The sequence below is a fragment of the Aspergillus sclerotioniger genome (genome assembly GCF_003184525.1).
Source record: "Aspergillus sclerotioniger CBS 115572 chromosome Unknown BO94scaffold_10, whole genome shotgun sequence".
NCBI classification, from domain to species: domain Eukaryota; kingdom Fungi; phylum Ascomycota; class Eurotiomycetes; order Eurotiales; family Aspergillaceae; genus Aspergillus; species Aspergillus sclerotioniger.
Genome location: NW_020291000.1, coordinates 1,016,480 through 1,030,294, shown reverse-complemented (window position 1 = coordinate 1,030,294; position 13,815 = coordinate 1,016,480). Strand labels below are relative to the sequence as shown.

General features: G+C 51.6%; 8 protein-coding genes across 8 annotated transcripts; 3 read left to right on the top strand and 5 right to left on the bottom strand.

Moving 5' to 3' along the window:
- Positions 1 to 191: 191 nt before the first annotated feature.
- Positions 192 to 1,098, top strand: BO94DRAFT_574333 (uncharacterized protein; the record flags this gene model as incomplete). Its single annotated transcript, XM_025615014.1, has 2 exons — positions 192 to 623; positions 723 to 1,098. 2 exons carry the CDS (start codon positions 192 to 194, stop codon positions 1,002 to 1,004), a joined length of 714 nt encoding a protein of 237 aa, XP_025469002.1. The 3' UTR covers positions 1,005 to 1,098.
- Positions 1,099 to 1,477: 379 nt separating this feature from the next.
- On the top strand, positions 1,478 to 2,736 carry BO94DRAFT_574332 (uncharacterized protein). The gene is made up of 2 exons (XM_025615013.1): positions 1,478 to 2,426; positions 2,479 to 2,736. The coding sequence occupies exons 1-2, from the start codon at positions 1,936 to 1,938 to the stop codon at positions 2,546 to 2,548; spliced, it is 561 nt and encodes a 186-aa protein (XP_025469001.1). The 5' UTR covers positions 1,478 to 1,935; the 3' UTR covers positions 2,549 to 2,736.
- BO94DRAFT_565182 (uncharacterized protein) lies at positions 2,335 to 4,228 on the bottom strand. Its single transcript, XM_025614479.1, has 5 exons — positions 3,907 to 4,228; positions 3,706 to 3,849; positions 3,561 to 3,640; positions 2,762 to 3,494; positions 2,335 to 2,705 (listed from the first exon to the last, which is right to left on the bottom strand). The coding sequence occupies exons 1-5, from the start codon at positions 4,126 to 4,128 to the stop codon at positions 2,682 to 2,684; spliced, it is 1,203 nt and encodes a 400-aa protein (XP_025469000.1). The 5' UTR covers positions 4,129 to 4,228; the 3' UTR covers positions 2,335 to 2,681.
- Positions 4,229 to 5,878: 1,650 nt separating this feature from the next.
- On the bottom strand, positions 5,879 to 6,910 carry BO94DRAFT_623364 (class I SAM-dependent methyltransferase; the record flags this gene model as incomplete). Its single annotated transcript, XM_025617148.1, has 4 exons — positions 6,820 to 6,910; positions 6,637 to 6,747; positions 6,336 to 6,586; positions 5,879 to 6,285 (listed from the first exon to the last, which is right to left on the bottom strand). Exons 1-4 carry the CDS (start codon positions 6,867 to 6,869, stop codon positions 5,879 to 5,881), a joined length of 819 nt encoding a protein of 272 aa, XP_025468999.1. The 5' UTR covers positions 6,870 to 6,910.
- Positions 6,911 to 8,043: 1,133 nt separating this feature from the next.
- BO94DRAFT_514562 (cytochrome P450) lies at positions 8,044 to 10,109 on the top strand (the record flags this gene model as incomplete). The annotated part of the gene is made up of 7 exons (XM_025609894.1): positions 8,044 to 8,440; positions 8,492 to 8,674; positions 8,727 to 9,080; positions 9,145 to 9,256; positions 9,325 to 9,608; positions 9,670 to 9,771; positions 9,839 to 10,109. 7 exons carry the CDS (start codon positions 8,044 to 8,046, stop codon positions 10,030 to 10,032), a joined length of 1,626 nt encoding a protein of 541 aa, XP_025468998.1. The 3' UTR covers positions 10,033 to 10,109.
- Positions 10,110 to 10,423: 314 nt separating this feature from the next.
- BO94DRAFT_534102 (alpha/beta hydrolase) lies at positions 10,424 to 11,763 on the bottom strand. The gene has a single exon (XM_025611462.1). The coding sequence runs from the start codon at positions 11,415 to 11,417 to the stop codon at positions 10,650 to 10,652; it is 768 nt and encodes a 255-aa protein (XP_025468997.1). The 5' UTR covers positions 11,418 to 11,763; the 3' UTR covers positions 10,424 to 10,649.
- On the bottom strand, positions 11,404 to 12,127 carry BO94DRAFT_32128 (uncharacterized protein; the record flags this gene model as incomplete). The annotated part of the gene is made up of 1 exon (XM_025606901.1): positions 11,404 to 12,127. A coding segment is annotated over one exon (516 nt), but the record flags the coding sequence as incomplete, so codon positions are not given.
- Positions 12,128 to 12,356: 229 nt separating this feature from the next.
- On the bottom strand, positions 12,357 to 13,580 carry BO94DRAFT_593529 (uncharacterized protein; the record flags this gene model as incomplete). Its single annotated transcript, XM_025616186.1, has 4 exons — positions 12,357 to 12,697; positions 12,751 to 12,815; positions 12,866 to 13,242; positions 13,293 to 13,580. 4 exons carry the CDS (start codon positions 13,578 to 13,580, stop codon positions 12,357 to 12,359), a joined length of 1,071 nt encoding a protein of 356 aa, XP_025468995.1.
- Positions 13,581 to 13,815: the final 235 nt, after the last annotated feature.

Sequence of the window (13,815 nt, the reverse complement as noted above, 5' to 3'; positions counted from 1 at the left end):
GAGGCTGAAGATGCCTCATTTAGTGTTCCCATCCTGCCAGTGGTTAGAAATAGGATGCCCTTGTAGTATTCAACTTGTAAAAAAGTGCCCGATGTCAACAACGATCCGAATTCATTTCATATGCGTGGTTCTCTAGCTCAAGGCCACTAATTGAGATTAGAGCATATTGCTTCAAGCCGACTGTCTCCCGCATGGAAAGGGTCACAAAGATCATTTTCTGCACGGCCAAAGAAGTGAGAGAGGAGCGACAGCAGCAAGCTAAAAGAGAACCCGAGATCATGCAGCTAATTCGAAGGGGGGAAGCCGAACAATCTAACGAGATAGCTGCCATTCAACACTCCAATATTGACTTGGAAATGGTTCTGAGCAAGGATCAATCATTGACCGTCAGGGTTCAAGGACGTATAACTACATTATGCCCGCTTTGGGTTGGATGTATCGCGACCATCCTTAACTCCTCGTTGTCATTGCTAATCTCCAGTCCTGTGCACTCGAGAGGATCTCCCCTCTCCCATTCTGACTGCGATGCTGAGAATGACGAGCGTATTGACAATGGAGATCATGTCACATTTCCCCTGCAGCGTGCATTCTGGAGTAAAACGACATATGGGCTGGACCAAATGGTCTGATGTGGTCTGTGACTGTACATCCCTCAGTGGCACTACGCCAACGCTACATGTGATTCTCGGCTTTCAGCTCATGAAGTTATCTGAAACATATAGAGGTTGCAACTTGGGCACTCTGTGACATTATCATCAGCAAATGCGTCAGTTCTCGCCCGAAAGCAGTACACTGCGTCATCGACGGCGTGGCCTGCTTTGAGAAGATCTCCTTGTGAATTCGTCATGGAAGTGACTGTTGACTGGCTCCAGTATGTTGTAGGACATGAAACCTCAGAGGCCACCTGGCAAAGCAGCAGGCAGTTTTGGCAGAGAGTAGACGCTGAGCTGCCCAACACATCATTTTCAGCTCTCATCGCCTCAGTTGATCTCAAGTCGGTGTAGAGGTCGTATTTCGCGTCAAGGCCGACAAATCATCCGTTTTGAAAGCACCCCCGGATGATGAAACAGGATGACGAGGATGAAGCCTATGACGAAGGCTAAGATGAATGTTATCCGCTGGAGGGGTAGCATATGGAGATGGAATGATGCAGGGGGTGTTTGTCTTGTTTGCCGTGTGGCAAATGCCAATGCTTGGCGGAGACTTAGTGTGGCTTGGCGGGCGTTTTCAGTGCCGCTTAATCATCCGCTCGGGGCCGATTCCTACCAAAACCGGAAGGCCAGGCCGACTCATCGGCATCGCTTTCGCTCCCAGTCGGACATCAGCCACACCCATGATGGAAATAAACCACCGAAGTGACCTATGACGGTGATGATAGCCCTACGGAGGGGTAACCAAAGGTCTGGCCATTGTGGCTGAGACGATAAATCCCCTTCTACCCCCCTTGGCGCCTCCTAACATAGGCACTAGCCAGCCCTGTGCTGAGCAGAAGTGGGTCGAAGTACGTATGCTTTCCATCCACTTGTGGCAACCACCCTCACCGGAATCCATACAAACCCCAAGGGAACATTTCTCCAGCAAGCACCAACGAGACGTGGTCGACTCGCATCGTGGTGCATTCAACGCGTACGTCTAGGTTTCGTATTTCCATCATCTCTGGTTCGGGCAATTTCCCGCTGTCCCATGTAAGGAACAGCGAGATCCGAGCGATCCAACTCCTGAGTTAAACCATGGCACGATGGCGCAGCAGCGACTCATTAGCGTCATAGTGCCGATTAGCTCTTCGATAAACCCCATCGCGCGATAGGCAGCATCGTTCTGCGGAAGTCTATGTCGTCAGTTGCAATGTCCAAACTGGGGAACGATCCCTCAACGAGGTCATCTGTTCCCAAAATTATCCCATTTCGCTGAATATGGACCCTATGTTGTCCCCACATGTCTGGCCACGCCTTCCAGGGCCCTGGGTATAAGATCCCCCACGATCTCGCGACCCCTCACTCACTCTATCTCACTCAATATCCTCAAACCAATTCCTCAAGAACTACATCAGCCTTACTCTTCCATCTACCATCCTCACATCTCTCAACATGGGTCTCTTCCACCACCACCACGAACACGGTAACCAGCACGGCCCTGGCGGCCATGGTGGTCCCCAGGGCGGTCCCGGCGGTCCCGGCGGTCCTCACGGTGGTGGTCCCGGTGGCCCTGGTGGTCCCGGTGGCCCTGGTGGCCCTGGTGGTCCTCACGGCGGTCCTGGCGGTCACGGTGGTCACCAGGAAGGCCCTGGAGGACATGGCGGCCCTCACGGCGGTGGTCCCGGTGGTCCTGGCGGTCCTGGCGGTCCTCACGGCGGCGGCCCTGGTGGCCCTGGTGGCCCTCACGGAGGCCCTGGCCGTTGGTAAATCCCTGACGGACCGTAAGTCGAGGTATGCTTGATCCCTATTCATGATTATAGCCAAGCTGACTGATGGGGTATAGTTCCGCAGATGATCGAACCTTCAAATTACTCGAGCGAGTGACTGTTGCATTGATTCCACGTCGGATATGAACCGTTTTGTATATACTTTGGCAGTGATATCACAATCTGATACTTTTCGTGTCGTCGGACTTTGGCGTGGTTGGTGCAATTATTTCCAAGATATAGTTTGTTTGGTGTAGACTGTTGCCCATCCCAACCACACCTACACACCCCTCAAAACCATCTCCTCATAATCCAGAACATGCAACTTCCCCTTCCCCCTCCCCCATCCATTCCCCAAACCCCCTTCCAATCAACCCTAACCTCCTCCCACATAACATCCCTCACCAAAGCCCTCCCCACCCCCTCCCCAGCCACCAACCGTCCCAAATTCCCCATAACACTAAACACCACTCCCTGAAAACTCGCCCCCTCATACACCCTCCCCTCCTTGGGCCCATCATACCTATACTGAATATCCGACCCCTTCGACGGCAACCCCTCCCCCTTCCAATTCCCCATCAACGACGGATACGCCGCAATACACCTCAAATACCCACTCTCGCACAACCTCCCCAACACAACATCAAACACGATGCCCTCGCCCGCCGGCATGCTTTCCTCGGAGGGGGCAACCGACACCGCGGCGAGGATTTTCTGCGCCGCGGTAAACGTCACTGCGTACGCGGTCGAACATACCCCCATGGTCGATTTGCAGATGATCCGGTTATGTTTGATATTGTCGACGAGGGGGTGGATGGCCGGCCCGGCCCAGTACGGGGGTAGGGCGTAGACGGGGACGGAGGTCGGGTCGTTGGGAAGGATATAGAAGGGGGTGGACTTTTGACATTTTGTTCCGCAGTGCCCGAGCCAGAGGAGGTCCCAGGTTTGGCCGTAGGGGGAGTGGGTGGGACGGGACTGGGTTTGGAGGGCGAGAGCGCCGAGGGCGAATTCGTGGAGTTGCGATTTCAGGGTGATGTCCCAGTCGACGTCGTCTTCGAGGATTAGGGCGGTGGAGATTCGGTCGGAAATGATTCTGGGGGTTGGTTAGGATGGGTGTGGTGGGGTGTGTTTGAGGAAGGGGGGGGGGGTGTAGGGGGACCGTTGTATGGCGTTGACGTGGGCGCGCCAGCTGCCGATCTCGCCGGGGAGCATGCGAGGTCTGTCGGGTTCGTCGAAACGCTGGGAGGGGTTAGTTTGATGGGAATGGTGGTATGGAGTGGAGGGGAGGGGAAGGGGGAAGTTACTGGGGGATAAGCTTTAGGGCTCATATCTTCGGAGGATACCCCGTCGATCCAGTCAACGCGGAACTGGGTGATTGATGAGGCTAGGACGATCGCATCGCGTTTGTCTGTTCGGCTGGGTAGGTTGATGCAGAAGATCTTTTCGAACTATATTGCCGTCGTCAGCGTTGAACTATATGATCGGTGTTCTGGATGGAAACTAACACCAAGTGTCTGGTTTTGGATGGCGGCGAGACCCAATCGATCGGACGAGCCGATCCCATGCCCCAGTCCACCATACGGGGCATCAGATATGATCAGCAGCGTACCCCATACCACGAGCAGCAGGATGGATGCTAGCCCAGCATAGAGGGATTTCCGCTGCCGATTCCGCACGAATGTCAGAGCGGGAGAAGAACTGGGTATGTTCAATCTCAGGGAGCCCATGGTGGACGGTCAAAGGACATAGACCTGGGCAGAGAAAGAAACAGACAACCCCGCAAGCCGAGTCCATGATCCGGGGCTTCCTAGATAACTGGCGATGGTAAAAGGATGCCTATTGAGGGAGAAGTGGAGATGTCGTGATTGGCTTGCATAGTCGGCGCTTAATCGAGGGCTGTGATTGGCCGACACCATCCACTAAGCATAATCACAGCGCCAGGATCACGTTCCCCTCCAGATCACGGTCGCATTCGATTCTCATTGCGTGGATGATCGGAAGAATGGTTCGCCGTCATCGAAGTTGGGGTGTCGGCCATCCAAAGATACAGAGCGCAGCAGTGACTCAATTGCGCTGTATTTGGGTGCGGGAGCAAAGAAGGACGCACATCAGGACTCTTCCATCGCATTTCGTGGCTCAAAAAACTGAATCGCTGCGTTAACCGTAGACATGCAGTGGTTTTCGAGGCAGGGCTCGGTCGGCGTAGGATCGCAAAGTAGTCGATAATCGTCGCAAACAAGTTGGGCATCCAGAACTGGAGGGGAATGAAGTATGAGACTCCCAGGAACTAGGTAGACCAGACTGTTAGGCTTCAGGCGTAGCAACAATTCACCGAGGAAAACCCACCTGTTTCCTGCTCGTGGATCAAGGACCGGAGATTAGAAACTGCAATCGGCATCCCAGCCTCCTTTCGATCGAAAAAAGGTTAAGAGCCTGTATGGTTGTAGAAAGCGTGTCATCGGTCAGATTCGAGCGATTTCTGTTTGTGCCAGATAGCCTAAAAAAGCTGGCTTACAGTGTAGTGTATCGTCAGACATTTTCTCCAAATCAGACAGAGTTTTCATCCGAGGGGGTGTATCAAGTTCAACATGGGAATAGTGAATGCATTGGCTGTAGAGAGAGAACTCCAACAGTGCCGTGTCATCTGTGGGGTATGCCTTCTCAGGGATGGGAAAAGGGCTCACCCAGTACTTCCTGACCTAACCTATGGTTGATGTAGGCGAACCAGGGGAGGCAGTTTTGTTCGAGGTCAGCAGTCCTCAGGTTCCAGGGTTCTTGTTATTTTGCATTATCCATAAAGCACCAGCAATCGGCGGAAAGGAAAGGCAGACCAGAAGGCTACGGTGTAGTGGCTCATCGATATTGCTCAGGTGGTGGGCAGGGGACTACCATTGGCAACCTGCCCACCACCTGTGAACACCAGGAAACTTTCGGTCCTGGATGGAGATATTCGGTGCTATGCTGAGGCGGAGATGCTCGGTGATCAAAAAGCCCCATGCAGGCATGGGAAAGATCGGTCGTTTGCTTGTGGAAGGGGTTAGCCTGGTCTCGTTTTAAATCTGACAGGTGCGACATACGGAAGACACATACATACTTACCCCTCTGCATCTCTCGTAGCAAACAAATGCGATCCGGCAGGTTTCGCTGGGGGGGGGGGGGAACTAGCCCTGCCAATGCCAGGCTCCACTTGTGCTGTCTGCTCAGGGTCGTTGCGAAACATACGTCCTAGCTCTCTATGCACCCAATATTTTCATTCGGCTGGACGGCCCCCTAAGCAAGTATATTTCCAACCCCCAATCTTAGGAACATGGGGTTTATGACTCGGGGTCTGTAGTCAATGGACATAGACTATCTCTACATGGTCCAAGTTGGATCAATGCGCATACTTGTAGACAGACAGAAAGCTTGGATGATTATCAAGATCCCATTGAAGCTATCCAGACACCTAGCAGCCATTTGAATGTAATTCACAAAGAACTAGGCAATTCCAGCTTTCCTGCCAACTATCGTCCACCGTGTGAATGCCCAATATGCCCCTTGCTGAGTTTCCTCAGTCACCTCTGGCATAATCCGTTTCAACTCCTGAGCCACCACCGCGTTGTGGCTTTTGCGGGCGACCAGTTCATGGATCAGTAGATTACACTCGTGCTTTGCGACGCCCATATACGGTGGGGCCTCTTTAACGTCCGACTGCACCTCCTCCAGCCCGAGTTGTTCGAAGATCATTGGAAGCCTGGGGACCCAGGTGGAATGGAACCGAGCATCCTGTCCCTGGCTCACCTTGATGAGTTCCGTGAGGGCTGTGACCTTACACTCCGGGTGGGTTTTCTCGATCCGAAAGGAAGACACATCAGGCTCTGCCCATTGGATATAGCCGCCGGGTTCTGTTAAAATTAGAGATGGGAGAAACGTCATGAAAGGTAGGGATCCGCACTTAGCAGTTCTAGAATGTTGCGGGTAACTCGTTCGGCTTCATTGTCCTTCAAGACAAAGGAGAAGTTCCGGATGTGAACAATATCGTAAACTCCTCGCAGGTGATCTGGGGTTTCAGAAAACACATCGTACAATTGTAGGGTCACGTTCGACGGCAAGGTTTTCGGCGGCGGAGTGGCGCCAAACGAGATATCAAGACCATCTAGAGACACCGTGCTAGGAAGTCGACGGGCCAGGTCCGTCAACCATATTCTGTTTCGTTGTTAGTGATTATCCTCGTGATCTGGTCATGTTCGGCTCACCCTGTACCGGTACCGATATCGGCAATCCTGAGGTTCCGGTGGTTCGTGGGTATAGTAGGGTGGATGTGATAGCCAAATAGCTCGATCCAGAGATAGTGCTGAAGATTGATGCTTCGGTCCTCATTAGCAGTACGTACGCCTAATACGTTCTGGTCATGAAAGTATTGCTTGGTCTAGACATACCGGTTGTTATCGAGGAAGTCGCGAGTGAAGACGTAGTCGGGCGCAGCCATTGTATGATGCACAAGGATTGTACCTGCGGATGTCGATCCACTTCTGTTAGAGAATTATTGAAATGAAAAGGTGAGATGAATAGTCAGGGAGCTGAGGTCCAGTATTTAAGGGGGAAATGTGACCAGCAATATGACAGATTCCGATTGCCTGGGGGATCATAAAATGGCAGTTTCATATAACTCTCCAACGGCGATGGGGAACTTACCTTGTATTTGTACGCGAGCTGCCGATAGGAGGCAAACTAAAAGATTACCACGCCGGGTAATAGCATCTACCTATTCTAAGTCATCCAACAACGGATTATTCATGAAACTGATACAACTATTTCATGAAAACTTGGGCGTATCTCAGCCCTTCACGCAAAAGGATTTCTGAGGACGCAAAGATTCTAGGAAGCGCTAAGTGCTGTACTAGCATCATGCAGACCTCCTGCAAGTGGAGGATTGGTTGACATTGCCGGTTACATGGGATAATGTAAGGCTATAGCATACCCCTGGCATGATTATTCTTAGATCGGGACCATGGTGTGATTTACGTGTGACAGAACTTACCGAGAGGCTTTCTGGCCCCCAGTTGTTAGTCTTAGACATGGTATGAGGGAATTATCATGCCGCATATGCACTATCTGCTGTCAGAGATCGTTCTGGATGCACTTCAAAGGTGATAGTGCTAGTGCAAGAGACTGAAAACCCAAGCCACTAGGCTTAGAACTTGCATCACCTGCCAGCTACTTCGTGGGAAGCTAAAAGGTGAATAGATGGAGATTTATTTTTAGATGGTATGTCGTAATGAGCTTGAAATGCCTAGAGACTGTAATTTTCTACCTTAATTAAATTTGTACTCCATATGACATTCATCAGACACAACGTATCCAGTCTTGTGTACGATTGTGGCCACATCATTTCATTTCACTCAGAAATCAGTATATTGTAGGAAAAGATCGTAAATTTGCAGAATCACAGGCTAGACACTCCAAATCCCAATATTCGCCCTTTCAGGTTACCATACATGCGCAACTAGCCATATTTTTGCTGATCCTGTTACACTGGTCTTAACCCGTGGCCAGCTACGGGTCATTATGGTGAGAATGCAAAAGTATTAAAGGCCGTGTTCGAGCATAGCGTTGTCAATGAAAGCACCATTTCCAAAGTCTTCTGTATACGCTCATCCAAAATGTCATTCTTTGATATTCAATTACGCACCGCCATCGTGACAGGCTTGCTCTCTCACTGGACCTTCTTTATCCATGGGGAGCGCGATCTAGCAGCAGCGAGTATTGCTCGCTTTCACTTGATCGTAGCCAGTCTAGTCACCTTTCTCAATTGGAGACTTGGGGAATTCCCTATCCGAGATGCTTTCAGGCAAGCAGTGGTCCTTGTTGCAGCATATGCTGGGGCGCTGTTCACCAGCACCTTGCTATTTCGGATGTTCCTCTCGCCATTGAACCATATAGATGGACCCCTCAGCCTACGCATAACCAAATTAACCCACGTCTGGAAGCAGGCTCGCTATCGAAACTGTGAGGTTCTTCACGAGCTCCATCAGAAATATGGTGATGTTGTACGCACAGGTATGTCTCGGGTCATTTGTTCCCAAGCTGTCATGTTGACTCCTTTTCAAGGGCCGAGTGAAGTCACGGTTTTCGGAACCGAGGCATTCTACAAAGTCCATGGGAAGGAATCCCATTGCGCTCGCGCTGCCTACTACGACTTACTTCACCCACTGGTTTCCCTGGACACTACCCGCGACCCTGTCATGCATGCCCACAAGCGCAAGGTATGGGACCAGGCGTTCAGTGTCCGAGGTAAGTTATGTCGGCGTTTTCTTTTGTAGCTCGAACTAATTTGCCTGCGTAGCAATGGAAAAGCTCGAGCCTGTGATCTACCGGAAAGCGGATCTATTGGTGAAGCAACTGCAGAATCAAAAGCAAAATCCTGTCGACATCTCCGTCTGGCTCGAATACTATACATTCGACCTAATGGGAGAGTTTGGTCTAACGATCGACTTTAAGAACCTTGAGCGCGTCCGGCCACACCCGATCCTTACGCTGTATCATATGGCACATCGCAGTCTGGGACCACTTGCAGCGGCACCATGGATCAAACACCTTCTCATGGGTATCCCGTACATTGAGAGGATGAAGTACTACCGACAGTTCATGGACTGGGCTACTGCGGAGTTGGGACGAAACATCAACGTAAGAATGATTTGTGTGTGTGGTTTAATGCCGACTATAGGGGATGCTGATTTTCGGAAAATAGGAAGTCGACGGAGACCGAACGGACATCATCGGATATGTCCTTGATGATGCAAGGCAGACGGGTGGCATCGAGGCGAACTGGCGGTTTGTGCTCGGTGATTTCGCTTTGGTGATTGCAGCAGGCAGGTGAGACTATTCCGAATATGCGGACAGGGAAGAAAGTCCAAGGAGGCTGACAATGTTTGTGGTTGCAGTGATCCGATGCGACAGGTGCTCGCCAACCTGCTGTACTACTTGGCGCGCGAGCCAATCCACCTGCAGCAGATTCGAGAGGAACTTGGCTCGATCGACATGCGCGACTACAAGGCTCTGCAGCAATCACCCCATCTGAATGCATGCATTTATGAGACGCTTCGGTTAAATCCCGCGGTTCCTTCGTCCGGGTTGCGCCTGGCGCCCTCCGAGGGCTTGGAGGTGGCAGGGAAGTTCATCCCGCCAGGCACGACGATCGCAGTTCCCCAATACAGCCTTTTCAGGGGTCGGTCCATCTCAGTTCCCCCCAGGATGGGACGGAAATAATACTGACGCAGGCCCTATAGATGAGCGAAACTTTGTCCGCCCCCTCGACTGGATTCCCGAGAGGTTTACGAGTCAGCCTGACCTCATTCGGGATAAGCAGGCATTCATGCCCTGGAGTGCCGGTAAGTCTGGCTTGAGCCGGCAGCATAGCTTGAATTTTCCGGGGCCATGAGCTAACTACCTTGCCAGGGAAATACGCCTGCATTGGCAAAAACCTGAGTCTCATGGAGATCCGCGTGGCGGCAGCCTTGATCCTGACCACCTTTGACTATGAGTTCGCACCAGGCGAGGATGGCCAGCGTATCTTTAGTGAAGCTGCGGATTACTTCACCACTACCCCGGGTCCATTCTACCTCGTAATGAAGAATCGGGGGGCGGTATAAAAGATGCAGCTACGATTTTGGCGGGGGAGGGGGGTTAGGCAAAGGGCAACGGAACGAGACGGCCTGTAGTTTAGCACCAAGACAATCAAGACTAGTACGTTAGGGGATGGAAACCGTCGGTACCCAACTTAGCAAACGGTCTACTGCTTCGGATGATCTCATTGCCCTTGTTAGGGAAATCAATCCACAAATGAAAACCCGGCATGGCCTAACTAGGGTAAGGACAAGGCTGACATCGTGCGGAGATCTGTCCCACTCGAGTCAACCGCGGCGCCTTATTCGTCGGCCGCATGTTTGCTTAAGTGCGGCAGCCGACGAATAAGGCGCCGCGGTTGACCCGTCAGCGCTAAGAGCAACAAGAGTCGTACTTACTGGTGTTCCTTCAACTTCCCCTCTCCTAAAGGCTAAGGCAGGCCAATCTTACAAGTGGGGCGGCAGGTCTAGACTTCCGGATACTCTGGGTTGTGGGCCCCGGCGAGTAGGAGGGGAATGAATCAAGAACCGCTGATTGAAGACCAAGATCCAAGGTTCCAGTGTAGCCAATCAATTTCAATTCCCTCAATATACTTCGAACATCTTCCTCAACACCCACCCAGCTAAAACACCACAAGGACCCTCTACGCTGCAGTCACAATTCCATGCACCATATCCACCAGCTCCTGGGTCCGAGTAATGGTCGGACAATGACCCGTATCCACCTCCAAAGTCTTCACCTGCCTGCCCTCCGCCCGCATGTTCTCCACCATGACCTTCTGGTAATCCCAGGGAACCGTCATGTCGTTCAGGGTGTAGACATACGAAACGGGGATTTCCCTCCACGCACACTGCCCGATTGGCTGATAGATCGGCTTCCCATTCCACCGCTTCAATCCCGCCACATACGCCTCCAGCTCCTCCTCGGAAAGCCCCGGACCAACCAACAGATTCTTCGGATCGCGATCGAGCACCGTCTCATCCTCGGCAAAGTCGAAGGCGATGGGCATTAGCGCCTCGTGGCCCATGTCCTTGACCATATCGAACATGGACCTCCCCTCGGTGAGGGCATACGCGCACACATAGACCAATCGGATCACGCCACCTGGGAGACCATCTTTCTGTCGGGTCTCTGCACCGAGTCCGACCAACGCGTCGGTGCCGACCTGCCCGCCGTACGAGTGCATGATCACCACCACGTTGCGTCCCGCCTCCGTCAGGCTTTCGACATAGCCCCGGATCAGGGTGATATCGGTGTTGAGGTCGGCATTGGGGGGGCGGGCGCCGTTCATGGAAGGCAAAGACGGGATATGGACTTCATGGCCGAGGGCTTTGAGACCCGAGGCAAACTTGCTGTAGGCGGCTGGGGTGTGCCACGCTCCGGCAACAAACACAATTGCAGGGGTAGTCATGATCCTGAGGTGGTGGAAGCAAGATAATAAGAAACGATTCTGGTGCGAAGACGAAAAAAGGAATAAAAAAAAGAAAATCCAATAAGGAAGCCTGGAGAGTTAGATTTGAAAATGGCTTGGGAAACCACGATTGTTGGAGGGAGGGACGAAGGGGGACTGTCTCAAATTTATGCCATTATAACGGCTTTTTTTGGTTAACGAATGGCCTCCCTGTCGAGGATTAGAGCGAGCGGACTTCCTTTCTCACTCCTCTCTTCCAACGTAGTGGGGCGAGATCCGCGCTGGGCAGGGATGCACAACACTCCTCGGGTTTCCTCGGGCACTGCCTTATCATGATATGCAGGTTGCTGGACGCATGATGCCCGATTGTTGTGCCTTGTACACCTAAACTTGCAGGGATGGGGTTGAGCGGCAACGGACAGGTGCGATGACTGCAGTCCACTGACAGCCTTACTGCATGCGACTGATAAGCCGTGTGACAGCGTACTTCCTGCATAGCCACTAACTCCTCCGGGTCGGGACTCCCGACGAGGCCATCTGTTGCCTGCTGGCCCAGGTTGCCCTGATCGGATGCCACCTCGTAAAACAGTGCGCCAGCAATACGCACGCGAAATGGTTGCATGGTTGTCTGTGATTGAAGTATCATCTAAGCATTTGTGATGTCCCCTAATTGCTACACTATATCGTTTGCACTCAATGGCCAGAACCCAGAACATAACAGGCGCTGCAGTTACTCATTTTTGTGATTCAAGTAGAGGAATTGAGATTCATATAGATCTATGCTAACCATGTCCACATACACTCTACCGATAATCTAGTAGTAAGGAAGTATTTACCCAATGTTTCCTGTATCGTAAAGCTAAAAGTTCCGTCCCCCGCTCATCACAGTCCTCACACAGTCACCAATTATATACCCTCGCCCAAAAACAACATCCTCCCTCAAGGACCTGACCGATTATCCCACTTCACCTGCAGGTCAGTCTGCACATGTACAGACCGAACATCTCCCAACTGGAAGTTTTCACTAGGACACCCGGCCTCAATATCGGTGTATAGACCCTGAGTCGAAGACGACTTGGGAGACCTGTTGAAACGACCGTAATCAAAAAGGAACTTTTTCGCTGACGGGACAAGATAGGCATTGGATCTTTTGCTGCTGCCGTTGGTGTCGGAGCAGCGCTTCAAATACTGCACCAGGCCAGGAATTGTCGGTAGACAAGCGCAGATAATGGTCATGTTTGTCTCGACCAGGGTCCAAATCCCAGGTGTCGTGAGCGTACCTTGGCAGGTTAGCTCGATATCAGTCAATGACAGCGACGGGAACAGAACTTACAGGTCAGGTCGTCCATGCTGACTGTCGCTAGGTAATATAGACGCACTATACTCGTAACACAAACACTGTACGAGATGTTAGTTGGGAACAGCACCATCAGAATATGATTACTTACAATCCACCTAAACAAAAGACCAAAGAAAGGAGGAGTTTACGTTGCCTCGTCTGATGCAATCTCCAGACAAAAGGCTGCGGTATACACAGCAGAGTAAAGTCAAGCAGGATATTAGCAATACCCATGGCAATCCAAAACGTCTTGTCCTTAATATTCGTGTGTGGAATCCACGCCTTCCACTGTGCGTCGATCGGGTTGGTGGAGAAAATGAGGCCGCCAACTGCTGAGAACCAATATCCGGCAATAAGAGCACCCAAGGCCCAGAATACGATGGTAAACAGACGTGACACGGCGAATATGCGTCTGTAGAAGAGAAGGATTGATACTTTTGCCAGCGAAACACTGTTGTTGTACAGTATGTTGTTTGCAAGAGCAATCTATTGGGTTTGTGAGTAGATAAAACGGCTATCAAGGGCTGTGACCTTACCTGGAGATACTTTTCCAGTGTGTGGGCGTCATATTGGGCTATGTGGTACCCAGCTCGTCCAACTATTGCGACCACAACCGTCGTAATCATGAAGCCGTAGGCAAAGACCAGTGCTCCCAGGCATGCCCAGTCATCCCACTTCACGGAAATGGTGAGGACTCGAGAAACAAACCGGATAGCCACCGACGCGGTAGACAGGAATGTCATCATTGCCCCAACGCCAATGAAAACCACATAATGAGGGCTGATCTGATCTGGCAGTGTATCTGCTGCTGGCTCGGACGCCATAGTCAGACGTTGGATCAAAGATCAAGTAATCTTAGGGAAGTGAAAGTCAATGAAGCAAATCGACGACAATGTTGGGTGATAGTCTCCGTTCTCATGTCAGAATCTCTCCAGAATCTTTTATTGGAACGCTCACGAGCAGATCGACTTGGGGGACTATGGTCCAACTAAACGACCGCACCAGAGGGGCATAATCGGAGAAAGTCAGGGAAGATGCCTGCAGATCTATCACGCGATG